General features: G+C 39.8%; 1 protein-coding gene across 3 annotated transcripts in view; it reads left to right on the top strand.

The window, feature by feature from the left end:
- The first annotated feature begins 3,889 nt into the window (after window positions 1-3,889).
- The window catches only part of LOC117818829 (ADP-ribosylation factor-like protein 15), a 108,132-nt gene continuing 86,165 nt past the window's right edge, over window positions 3,890-25,856 (top strand). Inside the window, exon 1 of one of the 3 annotated variants that reach the window (XM_034691926.1) lies at window positions 3,890-4,303. In XM_034691926.1, coding sequence (XP_034547817.1) covers window positions 4,292-4,303 — 12 coding nt within the window. In that variant the 5' untranslated portion in view covers window positions 3,890-4,291. Of the gene's footprint in view, window positions 4,304-13,391; window positions 13,865-25,856 lie in introns of those variants that run through there. The other 2 variants (XM_034691927.1, XM_034691925.1) reach the window with 2 other exon arrangements.

The raw sequence follows: 25,856 nt of genomic DNA on the forward strand, positions 1-25,856 counted from the left end.
ATAATTCATCGTATTTCCTTTATAATATTTCATATGTTATCCTATTGGCAAAAGTCACAGTAAATGCAGTCATGGAAAAATTGAAAACCATGTATATAATACTCTATTTATTTTACTTAGTTGGCTCCACTTATGTTTCTTTTACTCCAACTTCTTTGGAAAATATTTCTTTTATAGTTGCTCTGTTTTTCATTTCAAGTTCTTCATCACTGGAAACTTAACATAGAAGCTCCAGTAATCACCTTTTCACAGTTTCATAAAAACTGACCGTCTGGTTTAGCAGATAAAATAATGCTGCTGATGCATATGGAAGTTAGGATGTCAGGTTAATCTGGATTCCTGCCAACCTTTGTCATCCTCCATCATCTGAAAAGAACGTCATCCAAAATCCGCTGACATCATGCTGACTGGTGCATAGCATGATGGTTCAACCCTCAAATAGTTTGAACAGCAGAATTATTCAGTTTAGTGTTTCTTTTACTGCTCAATGTGATGTAATCAATCTATTTCTCTGACCTATAGAAAAAATAATCTATCCATTGATTGTTTAACACGGGCGGTATTATAATCCTAGACATGAATGGCTCAGTGTCTATACTGGCTTAGTGTCAAAGATTTTCAGTGTAATATCTGCTGGTACAAAGAACATCTTATCAATAATCCTTGCTTAGCTGTGATTGCTGTGATGTGTTAAACTTTGAAAATTGCCCTTTTTTGTGAGAATGTAGATCATGTTTAGAAATACATTGTCCAAATAAAATAATGCTTTTTTTATTTATAAGATTCTATGATCATGCCAATGTACTATTTGTTAATCTTATGTATAACTGATGGCTATGAATGCCAGGAAATAGCAGTTCTCTCTGACACATATCACAGCGTCACAGACCATCTGAGTGTTGTTTCATACAGTTAAAATACGATTTAATAGGTTGGATCCAGCAGTTTAGATATTCATTTTAATGGTGTAATGATACAGCAGGTATACAGCCATTTCAACAGCCTTATGGTTGGCAGTCAATGAAACCTGCAATAAATCCTGCCAACAACACTGATAACAAACTCACCATGGTTACATATAGAGAGTAAGTGCCCCATGAACTCTACAGTTTGTTTTCTCTGAGAAGAATATAAGTCTGTCAGAGTCATTGAATACTTCTCATCTGCTGGTATATGTATCTAAATATCTATGAATATATTTATCTAAATTTGTTGTTCTCTGACATCATTGTTTTTTTCATTTCAATCTTTGGTGGGATTTCCATGTTAACAAACACACTAATCTAGACCCCAAAGCCCACCCACCCCCCAGAAGAGAAAGGAACACTTTATATACCAGGAAATAAATTTCAAAGTTACATAAACTGACTTATGATTTATCATAATTTATTTTAATCAATGTTATTTACTCTGAGGCAGATAAGCGACCACCCACAATGGGTTTAGTTGACATTCTGTAAAATCAACAAGCTATTTCCTATGGGAAATATGTAAACTGGAAAACACAGCATGGCCTTTAATTTTGCTGCCCCATTTTGTCTGGTAAACACTGCCCCCTTGTGGGTGTCGTTGGTACTTCATTTAGAGAAAGGCAAAACCAGGATCAGAAGCACCCAGCTTCTATTGGCTGTAATGTGTGCACATAAAAGATAATTTGATTTGTTTTATTTTTGTGTGATTGCTCAAAACGTAATTACTCATTATTACCTTTGCAAACCATGAGACCAGGTGGCACAGCAAATAGGCTTAAGGGTGGTCCCTGACTCCCTCTATACTTTTGTCAATATGTCCTTGATATGCCACTACCAGACCCAATTTGTGTGGTAATATATGGAAGTCACTGTTCAAAAGAGCATCTTTTAAATATTTTCAATGTATACCTCTACTTAAACAATCCACCTTGACATTTTACTCAAGGCCACCAGAGGTCTCTCCTCTTACATTGGACTTCGCCTGAAGGAAACAACACTACCATATTAATTTACGCACGCTTACATTTTCTGCTCATAGAAGTGAATGCAATAAGTCCCCCTGTGTCTTCTCAGCATCCTCCATACCTGTCAGAGCTCTGCAGAGAACATCCAGTTCATCCTCCTCCTCACAGTATTCAGGGAGATTCCTTTATAGCACAGCACATGAAATATTAAAGAGGAGTGTGGTCTCCAGGGAGAAAGATTACTTCAGTGAGCAGCTTGCATCAAATTAGAAGACTTGTGATTTATACACTTCTCTAATTAGTAGGGGGATATCTCATAATTGTTTTGTCTGGGTTCCATTTTCACATCAAATATGCTAATATTGCACATTTTGTCTCGTTAAGTTGGTCCAATCTTTGTGCTTTTGAATACAAAAAGATGGATGTCTGTGCAGACTTGGAGTCAGACTAGCGTTTTCCTGAAAGGCGCTGCATGACTATCAATATACTTTAAGGCTTATCAGGTTAAGTTACAGCCTCTTTGGAGTCTAACTTGAGAGATAACAGAGAAAATGCATATCCATTTCTCTATCCTCCTTCTTGTGACTGCAACATCTGTGGTCAGGCCTTCGTGCTTCAGAAGAAGCAGTCTTTGACGTTGAACCGTGTTTGTACTAACTGTGTCATCGACTTTCATTCATTATGTATTGTGTAATGGATTACGTCAGATGCAGCTGCATTTTGTGCCGCTGCAAGCTTCATAGAAAAATGCAGCTGCATGAAGGCACATGGTCTTATTTCTTGGTCTGGTGTTGGTTTAATAGTTCAAAGAGACAGAATCAGTTTTGATTCAATACAGAGTTATCAAGTGGTGCAATACATTTTGGAATAACTGCAGTCCTAATTACATTGTCAAATGTAATTTTTCTTATTATTCTTAAAACCTTTTTTTATTGTCCTTAAATGCTTTTATTTACTTATCAATTTTTATTTATTTTTGAAAAACATCTTCGACAATGATTTACTGGTCTACTGTCTCACCTCTTTATTCTTTTTAATTTGCATTTATTCTTGTTAATCTTTGGCGTTGTATTTTGTCTTTGCATTGTTAAAATTCCTACACTCCTCTGTCTGTCAAAGGTCTATTGTGCCTCAGAAATACTGCCATGCTTTGCTTGACAAAGCACTTTGTCAACAAAACATTTGTTTTTAAATGTGCTATACAAATAAAGTTATTATTATTATTATTATTATTATTATTATTATTATTATTATAATATAAATCCCAATATAAGAATCATTTTGGAATATAATATAATTCGTAATAATTTCAACAATTCCCTTTAAAAACAGCTAAGGGTTAATCTTTTTAATAATGTATTAAAAAAACGAAAAAATACTTGAAACTTCAAAACAAAAGACATGAGCAGTGTTCCTGCTTTCTTCTCTAGAAAATCAGACCGATTTCGCTATGCAACCTCTGCAATGTGTAAGGATTACACCCTATAGACCTTATTTTTAAATATTATTTTATTTCATTGAGTGTGCAAGGGTCTAAATACATCAATACATTCTGTGATTCAAATAGTTAGCCATCTTAATTAAAAAACATAAATAAAAATAAAAACACAGCAAAACAAAGAAATCATATTTCATTTCATAGATCCTGTTTGTGTTATTCATTCACATTGCAGTTACATTAAATTGATCTCACAGGTAGTTTGTACACCCTATAGACCTGTCTAGTGTTACATCTTTGATATGCAGAGACGTACTAAAGCCATTATACTATCTGCAATCTGAGAGAGTATTCACAATTTTTACAGAATATAATTACTGAACAATCATACCTCTCGATTTTTTCTGCAATTTAAGTAAAAGATACAACCGGCACAAAGTGGATTCAAACAAAAACCCTGGTTGAGAGAGGAATCTTCCAAAGAATGAAAATAGCCACCATGTGTTTGGTCATGTGACCACGCTACGTGCGCACGACGACGTGCGTGACGTAGCGTTGTAGGCTTCGCCAGTTTCCTCAACCAAACACTGAACTGATAATTGTGATAAAACTGGAAGTCAGCCGGCGGACGAGGGGCTACTGTATTGAGAAAAAGCCCACGACCCCTGCGGCCCACGCCGTTACAAACACACCCAGTGTTTCGTGCACTCATTCTGGTCCTACTGGCGGAGAAGACGGAGAGAAATCCTGCTTTTAAACCAAAACCAAAGGCTGCTTTTTATTCTGCTGTGGCTGGTTGAAAGGCGGGGAATACAAAGCGACGTGTGGTCAAATCCAGTGAAATTTGGACACATTGAGGCAAAAACGGGATTACTACAAAGCCAGTTCGTGCTGCTGTGACTGGTCAGCGATAGTACATGGATTATCTGGTGAGTAAACTAACCCAAATACTGAGGTATAGCGTATTTCAATCAAAGACTACTTCCAGCGTGTGTTTCTCTCCTGTTGGGCTCACAATCAGTCTTTACTTTGACTGAGGTGTGTGGTTACTAACACTTCACTAGTTGTAGTACCGGTTGTTGTTTTATGCTAATGTATCAGCTATAGCCTTTAGCATTTGCCTCTCACTGTTGTGTGAACAAGGTCTAACTGGTTGACCCAGACCCCTATGTGTTTATATGTGAAACAGCTAGCCAACCAGCTACACAGTGAAAGCACTCTATGTTATCAGAGAATACATTATTAGTCCACAGAGCTCCCAGTTGTTTCTCTTTAAAGCTGCACTGTGTGCTGGTTAGGCTTCATGGAAGTGACACTAAACAACTGCACTGCTTTGCATGGTTTTTTGAAATAATAACTGTGACAAGAAGGAAATAAAACTGTCCAGGCATCTGTGCCAGCTTTAGACTGGGAGATTATGGCTTTTGGTCCTTTGCCCACATTGTAGGGATGGGATGGGTGCTGCTAGTGAAAAAGTGTAACAATAGAGAGGAAGCTGTAACTGAAGGCTTTCCCTGGGAATTTATAAACCCAGAGGAACAAATAGTTCACAGACATTGTGCTGTCATCTCACTTGGGTTGGGGGGAGCAGAGTGACAGTGTGAAATGAAGAGGGACTTGCCCACCCAGTGTTATCAGTTTGTTTATAATGGGCCTCCCAAGATGTGAGACCTAAGAGGAACTTTGAACTTTGGCTTCATTGGGACATTTCTTAGATCAGACTAACAAAGTCCTTTCCTTCAACTGGCACCAGAACAGCTTTGCTATAAACTGATTTAAGTTGAGATAGTCGTCCTGCCTTGGAGTCACAATTCTTATGTGGAACAAAAGGGAAACAAAGCATTCATGAGTCCATGACTAATTGTGTAATCGCAGTCAATGTTCATGGATAGATGCTAGTATCAAAGGTAAACACATGAGGCATTGCTGTCCAAAGGAGCACACTTGTGACATTAGGTGATAGAAAACAATCTTGCTTGTGTAGCACTTTTCCTCTCCTCACTAAGCTCCGTTCACATCACTCAGGGTTTTCTTAGTTACCATGTTTAGTCTGCCTTCATTCTGAGTTGAGAAAAAAAATCTAGCTCACTCGCTGGAGGATTTAAGACTTTCTGTGACAAACAGTTTTCTGTGGAAAGTACAGCTGTAACTCTGCAGACTGCTGGAGCCCAGTGCTTTGCTGTCCTCTGAGGTCACTCTCTCAACAGGCGCAAGGCCTCCTTACATGCTGTGAAACACTGGAGACCTGGCACACAACACAGGCCAGAACTTTCTCTTTCTTTTCCATATAAATCAATAAGAACTTTTCACTTCACTTTAAGGAAATGAACGGTTTGTGTCCGGTTCTTGCTGCTTGGGAAGGTTCGAGATGAAGTTTGAGTTAAGAGTATTTGGCCTAAACAGGAATGAAAGCATATAATTATTGTACATTTCCTGGTAATAACTGTAGTTTTAATTATGACTGTTTAGCCTACAGTGGAGATTGGTTCAACTGGGCGCTGTAGCATGTTGAAGCACTGTTTGCCTGAACAGTCAGCACAATGTTAAAAACAGCCACACAGGTCTGCACTGACACAGGAATTTGGTGCTGGCTGTTGCCATGAAACAATCTTCCCAAATTACAAGTGAACTGTGTGGCCAACTCTTGGACCCTAATGTGCTCCAGTTTTAAAATGCATATGCCCTTTTAAAAAAAAAATGAGATTAGAGCATTAGCTTTTTTTTTTTTTTTTTTTACAAAAATAGACCCAAATAGTAATTTTCTGAGACATTGTATTTTTTGTTGGCTACATTTTTGTTGTCTTTTCATTTCAGTGAAACAGTTTCATTTTTGTTGCTTATATTTAACACATCTAAGTGTTGAGTTTTTAAGTGTCTATTAGTGTCATTCATAGACTGTATAGATAATGGATTTAGTATCTGTGACATCACCCGTCTGTTTCTGAAGCGCTGTTTTGAAGCCGATCATTGGTGGGAGCCATATTGGAAATGCTGAACTCAACCTAACTTCTATCGAGCTAGTGTGACGTAAAGAGGCGGGCTTTGAGCCTCCTTGCTAACAGCTACAGTGTTCCCGCCTGTCAATCAAGTCAGTCACGTCCTTAAATGGGAAAAACTTATCTTATTATCTTTTGAACTGTCGCATTAGAACAAAATTCACCCCCCGTAGAGTGTGTGACGATAGATGAAATGAGCTTTTCAGACCGAAGCCGTTTTTTTAACCAGGCTGTAAACATGTTTATTGTTTATTGTTGTAGAGATCATTGTTTTTTGATTGGTGTGTATGTGGTTTCCAGTGTTTCTGCAGCCAGCCTAAAGCGGTCCACGCTCAATGAACTGCAGTTTATAACACTTCGGCTTCATATTTTGAGACCAGAGATTGCCGCTTGTTTTCATCATAGATTAAACCTTGTGATATTCTTCCTTTATTATGAGCTATAGCATGAAACTTGTGACTTGGGGAAACACAGTTTAAGATGCATTAGCTTTTCCAGCCTGGAAGCTGGATACTAAATAACCACATTACACCGTACCTGAACCTTGCAATTATGTCTTCATTGCTGGTCCCTTTTGATGAGGTAGATTTGCTGCCAACATCACTGGCAGGCTAATAATTATATTTTTATCCAACATGATGAACCAAGAAGGTTTACTTTCACAATATTTCTGGTACACAGGCATCAACTATGAAGACAATTATCCAGCTGCCATTACTATTAATAGTTTTCCCAGTCCTAAATGGCTGACTAAACACCTGCTTGTAGTGTCTGGTAGCCTGACACCTGTTTACTTTGTGCCTTTATGCCCTTTTTGTAGGTTTTGTATGTAGATTTGAACAGCAGCAGATTTTGGTGTTTGGATGTTGAAAATGTTGTTAAGTGGTTGGGTATTTTAACTGCAAGACAAGGGGACAAAACCTAAGCAGGTGTCGTGGTTTAATAAAGATGCCCATCAAACAGAAAGAGGCAACACAGATTATAGTGACTGTTTGCTGTTACTGCGTGCTCATGTTGGTAGTGTGGTAAACTCCAGGTTAAAGCCAGGTGCTTCTTAAGAATCATGTGTTACTGTCAATGGGAGGAGGGGGCAGGGGGGCTGTCTGTAGGCACACAGGCTTGAGTCAAGAGGTGCATTTCGACCAAGATCTTTCAGCCCCCCAAACTACTTTACCCTGAACTAAAAGGTTCTGTGCCCCCCATTGTTGTCTGCGTTTCGACTGTGGGGCCGAAGTCCTGGGTAGATTGTGCAAATCCGGCCAGTGATGTATAGAGGAAATAAAAAGGTAAATGCACTACACCACCACACCAGTAGAGGGCAGTAGGACAAAGACGAATGCCATTCATCACAGATGACACCATAGAAGCAGACGGACAGGCAGGTATCATTATGAACAACACAACAGTTAGCCTGTTAGCATGGAAGAGACTCAGCTCGCACTGTTTTAGATGGTGCTATATTTCATCACAGATGGATTCACTGAATCAACACGTGAGATGAGATAAGCATGAGTAGCAAAGACGTTTCAACACGGCTTTAAAATCCTTTTGAACTCAAAAAGCTGTGGCAGAGATCGTACAGTGTTTTGGTTTAAACCGCGACCCTGTTAACTGCCGACTTTCAGCCGGATGCATCCCTCATAACCGTTTTTAGACGATCATTAAATATCGGATGAGGATATTGAATCTTAAAACTCCCTCTGTGTTTCAACAACTGTGTAAACTCCACAAACACTGTTACATTCAGCTGAAAGTCTCCAGTTTACAGGGTCAATTTTAAAACTGTAACACCGGGAGAGACGCATTCGTGGTGGGCTGAGAGAAGACTACCGTTACAAGCTGCTAAATCAAGAGAATCACAGCTTCTTCTTTTGAAAAGTACACACACATACAAAACAGAACAAATAAAAGAAAGAGAAATCAAGTGAATCACAGATGTGTGTGATGTTATTGTGGACGACGGGCGGAATAAAAACACTGCGGTTAATCTACCAATCAGACACGTTTAACTTTGCATGCCCTGCCCCCTGAAAGCCCCCGGGACCTTTAAAAAAGTACTACCCCCCTAGCAGGGGCTTTTTGGGGGGAGATTATCTAGCCCTGAACTACTTTTTCGCCCTGGGTCCGTCGGTTGAAATGTGCGTAGTTCTGGGGTAAAGTTCCCCTGGTTGAAAAATGCCTAAGGATAAGGTTAAGAAGCCTTTCATCGTTAAGGGGGGATCTCATACTAGTCACTAGTCATGGGCCAGGAGGCTGAATCTACATCGGCATGCTGGAAAAAAAGTAGAAAGACAGGAATAGACTACATGATACCATCAACAGTTAATGAATGAAACGTGTAACCCCAATGGTAAACATAATTATCAAGTATCAACAACATTATTACCACATTATGTTAAATATGAAAAACAGCACTGACTGTTATGATCATCAAGATAATTGAACAAGTAGACTCTTATAGATGAATAAAGGGGGATGAAGGGACCCACGTTGGATTTATTGGTTGATAGATATTGGAGCAGTTCATTATAGCTGGATTGCAGACATTTAGAAGTTCTAGGAGGTCTCTTGAGCCAATGGGCTTCCCTCCTTGCTGGAAGACAACTGTGTTAGTTTATCTTTTATGGTTTGTAATAATAATAATAATAGCCACTAAGTTATTTTTACAAACAAGCTCCCTCCCTCCATAACTGTCTGCAAAAAGATCTCACCTCATGAGAAGAAACAGTTCTAGTAGCAGCTTGTGCTTTCAGCTGACTAACTGTACTTCAGAGCAGATCTCCCTTTTCAAGGACACACAGCAGGCTGCAGCAGATTGACTTCTCACCATTGAACACAGGAAAGAGAGCTGATGGGAAGTTCTTGGCAGCATCTGAATACAGCTTGTTAGCCTATATGGGATTCAAGGCTGGTGTACTTTTCCTCTCAGTGGTGTCCCCTATCTGACCGTGTTCCACACCTCACTGCTGTTGGACAAGGTCTCCAAACAAAAATGACCTATTGCATGAACATTACCACCGGTCCCACTAAACAATGTGTGTGCTCTTTATATGCAGAAAAATCAACGGCTAATCATTGACTTTATCCACTGGCAGGATAGGTTTACTCAGGTTTCAGCTTGAATGGATGTGATTTGATATTAACCTAACGTTTGGTCAAGCTGGTCTGGTTTCTTGAGCTGACCCTTTCATTTAAGTGCACGGCCTCAAGCTGTAAAGCGAAATACCATTCTGTGCACAACTGCATTCCTGAACCTAAGTCCCTGATTTGAACCCGCTAGCAGCACCACAGCCATGTTTGTGTCTGCTTGCTGGCTCATTGCAGTGATTCCCTGGTGTCTGTGGAGAGTGCTAGTGAGTCAGCATGTTGGGCTGGAGCTCCATCAGTGTTACAGTGGGAGATGAGGGAATATTTATGGGATTTTATAATGCTGCTATCGTGATCAACCACAGGCACTTTAAGCTCCTTTTGCTTTATGGACCACCACTTAAAAGAAGCATTAGTGAACTGTTTTCATATTTTTTAATTGCGCTTCATTTCCTTTTCTTTCCACTGTCATTGCTTTTTTCCAAACGAGAGGAAAAACGTATATATAACATCTATAGGTTGAAGGATTTGTTGTCCGTTGTTTGATTAGTCTTGTTTTATTTGAATAGTTGTGGGATGGATCCATAAAAGCCGTGAGCAGATGTGGTTTGTTAAGCAGAGCTTTAACTCAATGCTTTTATAGGAAAGCATATTTTCCCAACTGATCGTCAAATGAGTGAACTTTTCTAAAGCTTGACTATTATTTCCTCCCTTTTTGTCATGTTAGCGTTTGCATCACACAATAATATATCCACAAACTGTATTGTAAATGAGACTTCCTTTCTTTTGATATTTGTCATGAGAACGAGGGAATTTAACCGTTGAAGTCTTAGATAGATTACACTGGTCCATAACAAATGAAACAAACAGTTGCGTTGCCCCAATGCTTAAGTTTTCACCCCGTTACCAAACAAGAAGATATTGTGATTTGAGAGTGGCAACTTGGTGGACAGCAGATTAGAGTTTTTGATGTTTACAGTATCTGAAATCCTAGTCTCAAATCGTAATTCCATTTTCAGCTCTGGATATAAAAGGGGGTATGATTTTGTAGGATGAAAAGCTCTTATCTTATGGGATTGAAAAGCAGTCTGAACAGTTGTGTATTCTCTGGCACGGCCTACCAGAGGAGATCAGACTTGCAGAGTCAGTCCCGTGTTTTATGTCATTACTCAAGACACATTTTTACAGGAAAGCTTTTATTGTGTGATTTTATTTAATTTTAGCTCTGGTTTTAAGGGTCTGTTTTATAAGTTAGTGTGGTTTTTAAGCTATTATTTCATTTAATTTTTTATCGCTTCATTTTGCTTTGCACTTCTTCTTGGTTTTATTGCCCACTGTGAAGCACTTTGTTACCTGTATTGAAAAGTGCTATATAAATAAAGTATCATTATTATTATTATTATTATTATTATTATTATTATTATAATGACAGTGACAGTGGTATGGTTTCATAAATGTGATAACATCAAATCATAACCTGTTTCTTACTACCAATGCAGAACCAGTTTGGGTGGAGTTGCACTGCATATTTATAATAAGCTAATTTGTTTGCACAGCTGTCAAGTCAGAAGATGTAGAAACTAGAGATAGACCAATTATGTGTTCGGCTGATTAATGGCATTTTGAAATAATCGGCTGATGCCTGCGCCAATGTCATTATCTTCTTCAGAGTTTTCTAAATAACAGCATATAAGACAGTTACTGGCTAGTGTTAAATATATTACATATAGGGCTGGACGATATGGAAAATTATATTATCACAATAAAATATCAGTCGATACCAATAAATATCAGGATAAATATCAAATCATTATTTCATTTAAATTTAAATGCAAATTTTTGGTCCTGAGTGAAAGTTGAAGAAACCAGACAGTTTGTTAGACAAGTATCTGGGTTTAGTTTTCTGATAAACTTCTTGAATCAATCGTTTCTGATGGTGCTAACAGGAAGCAGGTCTTTTGTGTAAAATCAGATTTTTGTGAAGTTTTAGTTTGTAGATTCTTATTTTTCTTAGATTGAGGTTATTTCCATAATTTGATTTACATTTACAACAACTATATGTCAAATTGTGTACTGTTCATCATTTTAGTATAGTATTGTTTTGAGTTGTGCTCTCCCCTTTTAGACTACTAAGGGTTACAGTCAGAGTAATACTGTTTCCCACAGTACAGTGAATGCATCACGCTCGTTCGGTGCTCCGTCATGTTACGGACGTGGTGGATATTAAACGTGTTACAAATGCACAGCAGAAGTTCTCTCTGTGCTCCTCCTTTACCCACATCCTGTAAGTAAATTTAATTAGCTGTATGAAGTTAATAGTTAAAGCAGAGTCAGCACAGTGTCAGACTAACCACGTCTCAGCTGTGTTTACATCAAGCGGCAAACTCCGGTCTCAAACGATGAAGCCAATGCGGAAGTGATATAAACTGCAATACATCGAGAATCCGCTTGAGGCTGGCTGCAGAAACACCGGAAACTACATAGATATGAATGGGAAAAAGACGATCTTTGCAGCATTAATAAACATGTTTACAGCCTGGTTCAAAAAACGGCTTGGCCCTACAAAGCTAATCTCTCTAATGGCACACACTGTACGGGGAGTGAATTTTTTTCTAACGTGACGGTTCAGAAGATATTAAGATTACGAGTTTTGCCCAAATAAGGACATGACTGACGTGACTCCCGGTCGGGAACACACAGCCATTGGCTAAGAGGCTCACACTACGTCACACTCTGCCTAGTTGAGTTCCGCATTACCAATATGGCTGCCGCCGTCGATTTGCTTCAAAACAGCACTCAGGAACAGATGGGTGACGTCACGGATACTACGTCCATATTTTATACAGTCTATGGTTTACATTCAGCCACGCACCCCTCTCACCCTGCGACATGATTGGCTGTTCAATGCCTTTCTTCTTCTGTCAAATGGTCGGCGGCAACTAGCGTTTAAGGCTCATTAGCGCCCCCTTCCATTTTAATTTACCGGGGGTGTAACTACATGTTTATTTATATCGAATTTGTATCGAAAATGTTTTATATTTATATCGAGAAAAATTATATCGCGATAATTATCGTTATCGAATTATCGCCCATAATGCATATAGAACTGTCATGTTCTGAAATCCATAGCATAACTCAATGTATTTTTCTATTTTTTAAAAGCAAATATTGTAATTTTTTCTATTTTTATTATTACTACAGATGATTGGACAGAAACACAGAAGTCCCTTGTTGAAATATTTTACTGAGCCATGTATTTTTCTGTCTACATTTATTTATGAAAGTTCATCGATTTTGTTCCTCTCGTATTATTAAATTGTTGTATTTTGTCAAATGCAAAAAAACAAAACAAAAGCATTACATGATGATATTAGCCATCAGCTGACCTGCTCTCTAATGATCGGCACCGGTCTTTAAACAGCTGATATCAGTGGACCGCTAGTAAAAGCTGCAGTGAAACACAGCTCTATTTATTTGTGAGGACATGGCACAGGGACACCTGCTCAGTGTTGATTCTTTATTTTCAAACTTGAATTGCTGCAAAAACACACAGTCAATGAGTAGTTACAAGAGCCTGTCAAAATAGAATTCAGTGTTGCAGTTCATTGATGTTTGCAGGCTACCTGTTGCTGGTGTTATTAGTATAATGTAGCCCTATTATGTTACAGTATTGTGTTACGTGTGTCTGCAGTGTGACAGCAAGTAGTGACACTGTGACGGTAACTATTACTAGACAGCTGGTCTGACCAAACAAGCCTATTTGAACACGACTCACCTCTCTCCATGAACAGACCCACTTCAGACAAAGCATCCCACAACAGTGGTTTGAATCCCCATGACCACAGTGAACTGTAATAGTTGGTCTTCCTCCTCCTCCTCCTCCTCCTGAATGCATAGAGAGCAATGGTTTCATACTTCATGAAGCTGTGCGTACAGTAATGTGTGGGTGGGTAATGGTGACTAATCCAATTTGTAGTCTTATTCTAGATCCCGAGTTGTCACTGAGCGCTTAATCTCTTTGTAGAGATTCTCTCAAACTAATCTCAGGCTTGTGTCTGTCGGCTGATCCTTGTGGCCATAGTTTTTTATCTTCTTCTGAAGAATTTGGGGAGTAAACACAAAACAACGTTCCTGCTCGTCTTGCTCATCTTCATCCTCATGAAACCTTCCCCGTAAAGCTCAGCTTTAAAAAAACAGAAATGGATCTTGTGAGCTGCTGACAGTGAGACGACAAAGGGCTGGACCCATGTTGATGACCTGACGCTGTTTTGCTTCTGATCCTCCTCCATCCATTCACTTACTCCAGAGGCTTGGCTTGTTTGTTGCCGGGGGTTACGCTTGCTGCTGAGCACAATGTCGGAGCACATGCAGCTCTCCCTTGCCTTGTGCAGGATTGGGTTTTACACGGTAAGGAAACACACACGCTGCTATCTGTTGTGTGGAGAACGGCAGGGATGTGCTGTGTTTAAGGTGTTTGTGTTTGTGTGTGTGTGTGTGTGTGTGTGCTGGATTGATCTGTGTCAGTTTCTCTATGGTTTAATCTTTCCTTAATGTGTTTTGACTCTGTCTGAGCAACAGTGGAGCTGCTTCCCTGTTGCTTGGTCACTGAATGGAGAGTATGCTCTGTTTCATTTGGGTGGGTGTTCACATAATATTAAGGTGGAACAGGTGGATGTGTCTGTACTGTGAGCTGTAAATGAAACCTACAGAGAACAAGCTGTCTTTGAGTACTTACAGTTTCTCTCAGAATGGATAGACAGATAGATTGTCTTTTTCCTGTAGCCCCTAGCAACTGGCTCAGTCAATGGTTGTAGTTCAAGCTGCCTTAAGAGCAGTGCAGTTGTGAATGGATTAATAAATATTATGCTCAAAAGGACATGGTGGAAAGGGAGCTGAAGTTGTTTTGGCTGTGTTCCTGCAGCAACACTACAGAGAGGTAGAAATGATTGCAGTATGTGTAGTGATATTTACTTTAAGTGTCCAGATTGATTGGTGTTCAAATGATCTAGGTTAACAAACTGTTACTAAAAGGCACATTTTAATATAGTTGTATTTTAACTAGTGCTTGTGACTCATGCTGCCAGATGACAGATCTGCTGTTACAGTCTTACCAGCTTACGATCCTTCTCAAAGAACATTAACAGAGAGGCTTTTTTCAATATTTAACATACTGCTGCACCGCTACAGGTTATGACCATGTTGGATGGATTGTTGAGAAAAAGTAGAATTAGATTTTTTGGAAAGAAGACTAATGCCTGGCACACATTACAGGATTCTTCAAACCTTCACAAATTTAGAAACCACACACTTGATGATAACAAAAGACAGATCGCACAAGATCTCTCTCTTCTGATCTTATAGTGTGGTGTGCACTACTTCTTCAGCTGAGTATCAGGATCTTCACGCTCAATAATCCAAATCTCGCGTAGTAAAACGTGACTTCGGTGTAAACAAACATGGCGGATGAACAGGAAGAAGCAGTCATGATCGTTTTTGGTCTCTTACTTTCTGAAAACACACAAAAAAGAAAAACGATTATGGAAAAAGTCATGGAGATGGCTGGAATGTGGGCTGTTTGCATTACAGCGCGAGTTGTATTCATTACAGCGGTGAGTTTTCACCGGCATCATGTTTTTGTTTGTTTTTTACTTCCTCTTACGTCAGTCATCTGAGTCAGCTCGTGTCTTGATTGGCTTTTGCTCCGGTACACGTGACATTACACACTGTGCGTGCTCGGCTCCTCTCGGAGCATCCCACACACTACAGGATTTCTAGTTGCAAATATTAAACATGTTCATTATTTACGATTTCTCCTTCTGAGGCCTTCCGAACGGCTCCAACCGGACAAAATCACTCTTAACACACCCCACACCACAGGAAAATCACACACAATGTGCTTTGCAAACATCAGACAATCGGCCTTTGCTGGCTTTGATCGTAAGGAGGAGATCGGAACAAAAATCAGCCCGATTATCCTGTAGTGCGTACCCGCTTTAAGGAGGCAGATTGACTGCTGCAGGTGATAGTGACACTTTGAAGACTCAGTGGGATTACTTTTTAGTCTCACTCAAGTCCCATTGTATCAACTGAGGGTACTTTTTTAAAAACTAAGCTGTTATTCCCTGCTAGTTATCCTGGCGATAATTTTTAACTGGACAATACCAGCAACAGACCCAGAGCCATGCTGCTATCCTAAAAAATGCTATGCATGCATAGATGATTGAGCTGTTGTGACATTTTGGTCTATGCATTATGTCCGTGAAGGTTCTCAGTCATCCAGGTCATGGTAATTCAAAGCTTGATCCGTAAGGCAACTGGACTTGGTAGAAATAATTGAAGATGTTTCGCCTCCCCTCCGAAAGGCTTCTTCAGTTCTGACCAGACTGGGGAAGAACTAGCAAATATAAGCCTCTAACAGTGAAGTCAAGGTGGTTCTTGAGCCAGGTGGGACAGGGTGTTTTTTTTACCTGTTTCAATCCATTGTAGATCTGTGGAGGAAGGAGAAGGAGGGAGGCCTAGGAATCAAGAGGTTAAGGCGGGTACACACTACAGGATAATCGGGCTGATTTTTGTCCCAATCTCCTCTTTACGATCAAAGCCAGCAAAGGCCCGATTGTCTGATCTTTGCAAACAACATGGTGTCGGATTTTCCTGTGGTGTGGGGTGTGTTAAGAGTGATTTTGTCCGGTTGGAGCCGCTCGGAAGGCCTCAGAAGGAGAAATCGTAAATAATGAACATGTTTATTATTTGAAACTAGAAATCCTGTAGTGTGTGGGATGCTCCAAGGGGAGCCGAGCACGCACAGTGTGTAATGTCACGTGTACCGGAGCAAAAGCCAATCAAGACGCAAGCTGACTCAGATGACTGATGTAAGAGGAGGCATCTAGCACACAGCCCTACTCTCCAAGCTTTCTGTAATAACCTGTGACAATTTTTACTCACCTCCAACTCACGCTGTAATGCATACAACCCACATTCCGGCCGTCTCCATGACTTTTTCCAAAATCGTTTTTCTTTTTTGTTTCTGTTTTCGGAAAGTAAGAGGCCAAAAACAATCATTTGTCCGCCATGTTTGTTTACACCAAAGGCATGTTTTACTATGCAAGATTTGGAATATAGAGCGTAAAGATCCTGATACTCTGCTGAAGAAGGGGTTAGTGTGTGGTGTGCTCCGTAGTGCACACCACACACGATAAGATCGAAGGGAGAGATCTTGTGCAATCTGTCTTTTGTTATCATCAAGTGTGTGGTCTCTCAAAATTTGTGAAGGTTTGAAGAGTCCTGTAATGTGTGCCAGGCATTACAGGATGCTGTGGACTAAGGCACCAAATAAATACATAAGAAATAAAAAGCTGGTAAAGAAAAATAACAGTCTAACAGTCGTGGGTGTGTTCAGGTCGTCACAAAGGGTTCTAAGTAGGGTCGTTTGCCTGCCTCCTGGCAGTCGTTAGGGTGATGGGTCAGCTGTGGGACGTTAGAGTCACATGCTCTCTCGTGAGAGTGTGGTCTTACTTGTTTTGAGAGAGAATGCAAGACAGAGTTGTATGTGTGAGACAAATGATGTCTTATACCACCACCTCTGATAAGAGACGGATGTTCAAGATATACCACTGACTTGGCCTGAGGAGCTGGCTCTTCTGTGTTGGGCCATGCGTTTGGAGGGGTTGCTTTGTTTCAATGTATTACTTTCAGGTTTATGTTTACATCCATGATAGCATCACATCACAAAGGAACAAGCAGGGAGCCAGCCCATCTCTATAGAGGTTCAATGTTCCCAGGTTTAAGTATGGGCAACAAGCAAAACATATGGGATCCAGCATTGACCCAGCTTCAAGTGGTGTAAAACAGAATAACTTAAAATTTTGATGAAACCAAAATTGGTCACCATTCAACTCATTTTAAACTTTGAAATCTTAACATTAAAACCCTGGTACCATTATGGTTCTCAGCTCCTCACTCTATGAGCACTATACAAGCTGCTGTTGGATCACTGAGTGCTCAAAATGGAGATCACTTAACTATAAAGGCTATCCATTGAGTTCTGAGGAGTGATTGTTTTTATTGGCTGGTGAGCATTGACATTCAAATCCCCGCTGACTGAGTCACCACAATATCCTGTACAGTGGTGTGCAGAATCAAAGCCCAGCTTGTGTGATGCTGTGATAGATGAATGATGTGATCCATCCCAAGTGTGTTTGCATGTCTGTTGCAAACATTGTATAACTTAGCTGTGAGGAATGGAAAACGGCCATCATTTAGTATCAGACAGTTTGAACTCGGCAGTGGTGCAAAAAGAGGAATGCTAATAAGAGGATGAAGCTTCATGTCACACCAGTGTGCTTTAATGTTGATGCTTATCCTCTCTTACTCCCAACCAGCTCTGCTAACAACCAAATATTCTTGGTATGACTGGAAATAATCTGTCATTTTAAAGATTTGGATTCTCCCAAATTCCCTCTAATCTTTCTGTAGAAAGGCGACCACTTAAACTGTGTACACTAAAATAGTAGAAGGCTAAATTAAACAGTTTTCCAATATGATAAAGTACTTATATCATATTACTTTATGCAACAGGCAGTGCTTGTCTCATATAGTACCAAACTCTATATCTAGGAAGTAATCAAGCGGCAACCTCCAGCTGCAAGAAATGAAGCCAATGTGAAAATGGTAGAAACTGCAGTTTCTTGAGTGTCCGCTTGAAGCTGGCTCCGGAAGTACAGGAAACCACATTGAAAAAAGCCGATCTTTGCAGCAATAATAAATATGTTTACAGCCTGGTTCAAAAAACAAGTGTAGTCTGGATAGCTCATGTCTTCATCGGCGCACACTGTATGGGGGTGAACTTTTTCATAATGCGGCAATTTCAAAGATATTAAGACTAGGAGTTTTTCATTATGAGAGGCACAGCCTACTTGACTGACGGGCGAGAACACTATTGGTGAGGAGGCTCAAAGCCTGCCTCTTTACGATACGATACTCCTTTATTCGTCCCGCAACGGGGAAATTCACAGAGTTACAGCAGCAAACAAGAAGGTGTCCAGTACAAGAATTCCAACAAGAATATATATAGGAAAAAAAATGGCCATCAGAGACAACAGCTTGGCCATAATTCTCCTGTCAGCCACCACCTCCACAGGGTCCAGGACTGAGCTGGCCTTCTTCACCAGTTTGTTCAGTCTTGCTCTCCTGTATCCTGTCCGCCCACAGCAGGTGAAATCCTTCCAATGTGGCGTTGGTGTCCGGAACCTCACACTAGCTCAACAGCAGTTAGGCTGAGATCAGTATTTCCAATATGGTTCACGCTTACGATCGGCCTCAAAACAGTGCTTCAGAAACAGATGGGTGACGTCACGGATACTACGTCCATTATTTATACAGTCTATGGATGAAACTAGTAAACGCTTTATAACTCAACACTTACAGTTGTGCTCATAAATATACATACCCTGGCAGAATTTATGGTTTCTTGGGTAGTTTCTGTTGTCATTATGATATAAAAAGAGTAAACACTGTCGTTTGATAAATATTTTGCTTCACCCAACCACTAACCATGGGTGAAAAAAAAGTTTTTCTCTTATCATTCATATTCTCTGAAAAATGGCCAAAAAAAATCACAAATTCTGCCAGGGTATGTAAACTTATGAGAACAACTTTAAATGTGTTAAATGTTAAGCAAAAATGTCTATATGGATGTAATACCTTAAAATCTTAAAAAATGGTGCAAAACCATTGAAACATCCCTGAGGTCCTTTACTCGACATATGTGAGGATTCTCATCAGACTTCAAATGTCAACATAGCAACCTATTGATCTTATTGCAGTTTCACTATTTTCTATTTTCCTTTCTATTTATTTGTCCTTTATTTTAAATCAGTATCATTTATTATTATTGCTTGATTTTTCCTTCAGTCACTTATTGTGTTTCTTACACAAAAAACATCACTTGCTTTCATTGTTTACATTTATCTTTTGTATGTAATGTGTAAAAATAAAAATAAACAGATCTTTAAAAAATATTAATGTCAACATAGCAGCATGCCGTCGCCCTTACAGAAGGAGATGCTTGTTCCCAAAAGATGTCTTCAATAGTCTGAGTGACCTCAGGAAATCACTGTCCACTGAGATGTAAGATACACTGTGACTGACATGTGTGGTCTCAAAACTGTAAAAACAGGGCTACAGCAGCAATGCATAGATAAACCATGTGGGGACAGCACGAACGTGTGATTGGTTGCTTGTTTAATCTCTTTGAAGTTACTGATGCTGTGCAGCGTTCAAATCTCACTTATCTTCCTCTTTCCATCACCGCTTGTTGAATCCATCTCGACATCACACCTTCCTACATCCAATATGTAACAGAAATACGGCAACTACAGGGACTAGTCCCATAGTTCTCAACCCTAACTACAGATGCTGACCTATAAACCCCAGCCTCAGGTTCCTCCAGCTCCCATTGTCCTTCTCTCAATATAAATCCAGCTGAAAAGCCCATCGGATCCCTTTGGTTAAGTTCTTGGCTGCAGCAGGTGCCATGTGACAGCATAGCACAAGTGACCATGAGTGTGATATGCTGTAGCTGCTGCTCTCCAGCGCCTATCTTTACATGGTATCTTAACCATTAAGGGTTTTAGTGATCATGTAAGGCACTTCGTGGTCACCTCATTATGTTATTAATGGAGTGTGAAACGGCTGCTCCACCGAATACTGGCTCTGACCCCCAAGCCAAGGCCAAATCGTTCAGACCAACAGTTTGAAGGCTGGTTCATGCTTAATTTGGAAAGAAACACCTCAGAGTGTGCGTAGGGAGAATAATCTGATGGAAGTTAAAATGCAAACCAGAGCCTTACTCAGGATGGCACACTACCGAAAACCTGAAGTGTCAGATTCTAGCTCAGTACCTCCACGTCCCCCCCGTTTATATTGTTTGAATGCCTAAGAGTGTATCTTTGGCTTGTTTGTGTGCAGTTTTATTGCATCATGTATGGAGTAGAAGCACTGGGATTAACAAAATACTCACGTGTTTTCTTTAGGGAAAAACATGTATCATGTTCTTTCATCATTACATGACAACAATGCTGTAACATTAGGGTCAAATGGAGAGGAGACTGCTGTTCCACATTTTTCTTTCAGATGTCGGGCAGAGCAGTGATGTGTCTGTGTCATTTTACTTGATCCATTTGTCACTCTCTCGCTGAAGGCTGTATTTGACACCTGAGTAGGCAGAGCCTGTGAGGATGTTTTGTTCCCTCTTGTCTCCTGGGTTTCCGTGCTCTGTCACTGCACGGGTTTACCCTTTTCCTGTTACCACAAGCCTGAGAAATGTTAGTCCCCGCCATCAGCTGTGGGCAGCCACCTCCTCCTGTTTTGTGTTTGTAATGATTCAGTCATATTTTTCATCATTCCCAGTGTTCTTTGTACTGCTTCTCTCTAAGTTGGACTTAAGAAATGAAGTGTGACCACTTGTGTATTCAGCAATCTTTAACCCTCCTATTATCCTTGGGGTTGAAATTAATGACAAACATAATTTTTTTGGCTTCATATTTCATGACTTTTCCTAACTCAATGGGGACAACTGGGAAAACATAAAATTAAAATGTTGATGTGTTCCAATTTCCTGAAAAAAAAAATATGCATCAGTGTTCCTTGGGTCAATTTGACCTCAGGCTATTTTAGCTGTAAAACATAAGAAATATCAACATTTTACACACATTTGTTTTGGTGGTTCTGGATGATATTGAGGTCACTATAACCAAGGACACTTCCACATGTGGATGCAGGAGCTGGGATCGAACCGATATACCGATATAATATTTCCAGCCACCATGTCTCTAAAGATATTCAATGACGAGTCCTGTGTCATACGTTTTGATAACATAGAAACCAGGCAGGGCCGACGAGCGCATGACAAGCACCAGTTTAATTTTCTGTTTTACAAATAAAGTCCTACTAAATTCTTTAAATTGTTTTTATGCTTGAAATATATTTTATTTAAAGGCTGTGTAGGTAGTCAACAAAGAAACATAAAAGTACCTGACACATAAACCTGGGTAACAATCAGTTTCTGGAGGTTCAAATTGCTTAGGTCAAATTGGCCCCAAGGATAAAAGATGTTAGTTAGGTTAGGTTAAAGATGACCTCGCAGTCAGTGTATCATTGATGGTTCATACCATTGTTAACTCTTAGGAAACTGTTGAAAATGAATAAATCTGCTTTAACTGCTAATAAACCCCACCTAATACCTTATACTTACCTTGTTTTTAAATCCAACTGCACTTTAGACACAAAGCCTGATTTTCATCTTTGTTGGGACTCGGGAGATAATGCAGGCGAGCAAATGTATTTATATAGCACGCATCCCACCCTAAGGCAACTAAAAGTGCTTCACAAGGTAAACAGGCCGAAGACAGGAAGCAAATCCTGAAAACAATGAAAAGCAAACAAGCTAAAGCACACAGAATAAAAACATCAACATCAATAAGAACAATAAAAATCATGCAATAAACAAACAAAACTATCATACATACATACACACATACATGCATACATGCATACGTATATACATACTTACATACATATGTACCTACATTTGATTTAAATGTCAGACATGTGGTTCTTAGCTCAGCTTTGAAACTTCAGTTAAGCTCACAGCTTAATAAGTGGAAAGCCTTTGTATCATCTTTGTACCTGTGCATGCCTGCTTTTGAATGGATAACTCCAGACATAGCTAAATGGCTGCAAAGTTCAAAAGACACCATGGTGACAGGCAGTCAGAGAAAACAGAAATGATTGACCATGATGCTCTACACCAGAAATTAAACACCAAAACTCAGTTTCTTTAGTGATGCAGTATGCATAAGGGACTCTGAAACAAGGGGGAACTTCACTTTCTCTTCAGCTTTCGCCACTTTTGAGCACTCTTGTGTGCGACCTGATTTCATGTGGGTATATAGCTGCTACATAGGTTTTCTAATTCCAATTTTGAGATATTGTGTGAAGCAGCAGGAGAGACCGTTTATGTTATCAACCTGTCCTCCGCTCACTCTGTAGAGAGGAGGCTGTAAACCCAAGTTTGTGATATGTGGAAAAGTGTCAAAAAATACACAAAATATTGCTTTTTGTGAAATTCAAATATGTGGGAGTACATTTTCATTTTTCTTTTTCAACACAAAATAATTTGTAAATTAAAAAGGCTGTTACGCCAACTTGTTTTCAGTTCTACTTTGTACAAATAAAACTATTGCATTACAACAAATCACCTGTTTTCCCCAATATTTAAAGGTGACATATCACGCTTTTTTCATCAATATATATTGCTCTAAGAGGTCCCCAAAACATGTCTTTAAAGTTTATGCTCAAAAAAAACTTTGAAATCAGATTTTGGCATGCCTGAAAAGTCCTTTTCTTCAGCAGTCCTCAGAACACTCTGTTTTCCCTCTGACCACGCCCCCTCCGGAAGTGGATGTGCCTCGGCTCTCCAGCACGTTGATCTAATGTTTACATGTTGGCTGAATATACACGGCTGCTCAGAGATCGCGTTACTTCAACCCTCTGAATCTGATCCAGAATCTGATCCTGACGGAGAGGCGCCTGTAGCAGGACCTTTCTGAACGATTGGTCATAGATTTAGTGTTTCTTGTTGTTTTATTTATCAGTATGTAGACGTGTGTCTTGGTACACAGCTACGAACATGTAGCTATGTGGCTATGCTAACTAGCGCTAGCACTTATCCATGATAAATAAAAATCATCCACTAGATCTTCAAATCTGCAGACGTGGGGAGTAAAACCGACCTTTGTGTTTATTAAGACAGCCTACAACTAGCATGCCTCCCTCCTCAGCTCCTTGTTACCACACATGTGTGCAGGTAATGAAAATAGGAGGAGGGATTCAGTATTATTTCATACAGTCTATGGGCTGAACAAGCTCCGAGCTCTGACTCCGTGACAGACCGGATATTGTTGTTACGTAACAAAAACACGGAAGTCTGAAACGGCTCGTTTCACACACATTTACAGAAAGGTGTAGAAATCAAAACAGGGGCAGAATGGATTTTTTTCATTCTCGGGGGGTTTGTAGACATGCCAGGGACACATATTTCAGGTGAAGAACCATTAAAAAGTCAATTTTGCATGATATGTCACCTTTAAAAGTAAAACACAACATAGCACCAATTAATTACACTGTAACGCACAAACACACACAGAAATCCATAGCAGCACTAAAGAAAGGCTTGTGCAATCCCTTTAAAAAAAAAACATACAAACCAAAAGAAACATTGCCATTAAAGGTCACAATTCATCAGCCTGATAGAGGCCATGTTACCTTTGATTAAGCAACACCTCAGTATTATTACCTGACTAATAAGTTGTCTTGTTTTCAGAAGGAAGTATTTTTAGCTCTCTTATCTTGAGTTAGCTGAGGCACAGGGTGTAATCCACTCATTATGCTAACACTTTCTCACTGATCATAACCTAGCATGAACCCAAGTGATAACCACATGCAGTAGGCCGTTCATGATACAGAACAAAGCACAACAACTGTGTGGCTGAAATGTTGTATATGGGTTAAGTTGTGTAATTATTTTGCTTGTTTTTAAAAGTGTTTCTCGCCGCGTCAGAATCCAGTAAAATGATTTGTATTAAAAGTGTTAGGCCTGAGGGACTCGTAAACCCCAAAGAGTTTATTGTTTTTTTAAATGCCTATTATGTCAGAAAGTCTCCGCACAGTAAATAAAGCCTTCTTCCCACAGTGTGTGAACAACATAAATTTCCAACCTGCTTCCGTGCTTTTGAAAGGCAGGATGGGAGCAGCCATTCCTCCATCCTGGGCCATGAATATCCCACACTTTAAAATAACCACTAGACCTGATGGGATGATGACTGAGAGATCGCCAAGGGTCATCCCTCCACTACCGAGTACTATTTCCTAAAGCCTGGTTGCCAGTCCCTACCTTTTTTTTTTTTGTCGCGTCAAGGCCATTTTAGGAAGGAATTTGGCTCTGGTTGTTTGGAAAACAACAAAGAATAACTTCCTGTTTGAGATGTATTGGCTGACAGAACTGGGCAACACCATGTTTTGCCTTTGTGGACCTGGAAAAAAATCCCTTTCAAGTTCAGTTGCATGTTTTGTGCAAGAGTCATCCCTGTCAAGTTGTTGTACATGTAGTGGACTTGAGTGATTGTTTTTATAGATGGATTTCTACTGAGTTAAGCTGTAGCTTAATTTCCGCTGTCTAAATATGCATCCGCTCCCCACAAGCAGGGAATAGGAAGAACTGGAGCAGAGGCAAGCAAATGTACTGAAAAAGAACAAAGCAATTAGGCCATTTCAAAGGAAACAGCAACAGTTCTAAAGGGAGAACTGGAACAAACTGTATCTGCAACAAAGGGAGCAGCAGAAAGGGTAAACTACAATTACAGAGGAGGGAGGGTGGTACAATCGGCTGAACAAGGACAGCTAGACACAAACACAGGACATTGAAGTGTTTTCAAAACCAGCATGTTCACAGTTTGTCAAACAGAACTCTGGAGCATCTGTCCCTCTGTTTTGTTATTGTATGCATGATGTGCTAGGGTGGCACTTGATAATTGCTTCATTCAGAGCGGTCAGATAAAAGTGAAAAAGCTTTGTGTGTGATATATATTTATATAGCTATCACCATTATTGTCATGGATATTAAAGCCGTATTTCAGCCAAAAGGAAACAATGAACACAAATCAACTCATGTGTTGGGTTCAGTGGGTTAGGAAGGTGAAGTATGTCAAAAATCCCAGTTGAAATTGGATCTGTCTGTTTGTCTACATTTTTTTCTCAGTGTATGAACACATGAATTTTCCACATCCCTCTTGTGAAAGTTGCGTACTGGATCATGATTGGCTGCCAGACTATTTGAAATGTCACAAAATCATCTCCTACAGACATTACTTTCCTCAAATTCAGATCCAAGGTGAGCACAGAGAGGCTCTGCACATTGTTCTGCGCTGTGCAGGTCATACACCCCGATGCAGACTGAACACATGTTCTTCTGTTTATATACCATGAATGTGTTCTGTTGGCCTCTCTTGCAACGCCCCTGAATGTGAAACCTCTCCTGTTAGGCTTTTGTTGTGAGACGCCTCAAAGCGTCTTCTGTTATACAATAGTCTTTGTCCCCGTGACATGACAAGGACCCATCTTCACACTGAGTATTGGGCCTGACGCACATATTTAATATGCTTATCCACAAGACATTGTAATACATGAGTGGGCCGCAATCTCCTTTAGTAATCCTTCAAGCCAGAGGGCCTCCTTCTTTTTACTTCCAGATTTTCAGCGACCAATTTAAAGGCAGTCTTTGACTACGTATATTTGAATAAGGAGGCGTTTGAAGAAAACTGGACAGCTGCTTTAATTATTGATG

Source organism: Notolabrus celidotus, chromosome 9 (assembly GCF_009762535.1).
Source record: "Notolabrus celidotus isolate fNotCel1 chromosome 9, fNotCel1.pri, whole genome shotgun sequence".
Classification (NCBI taxonomy): Eukaryota; Metazoa; Chordata; class Actinopteri; order Labriformes; family Labridae; genus Notolabrus; species Notolabrus celidotus.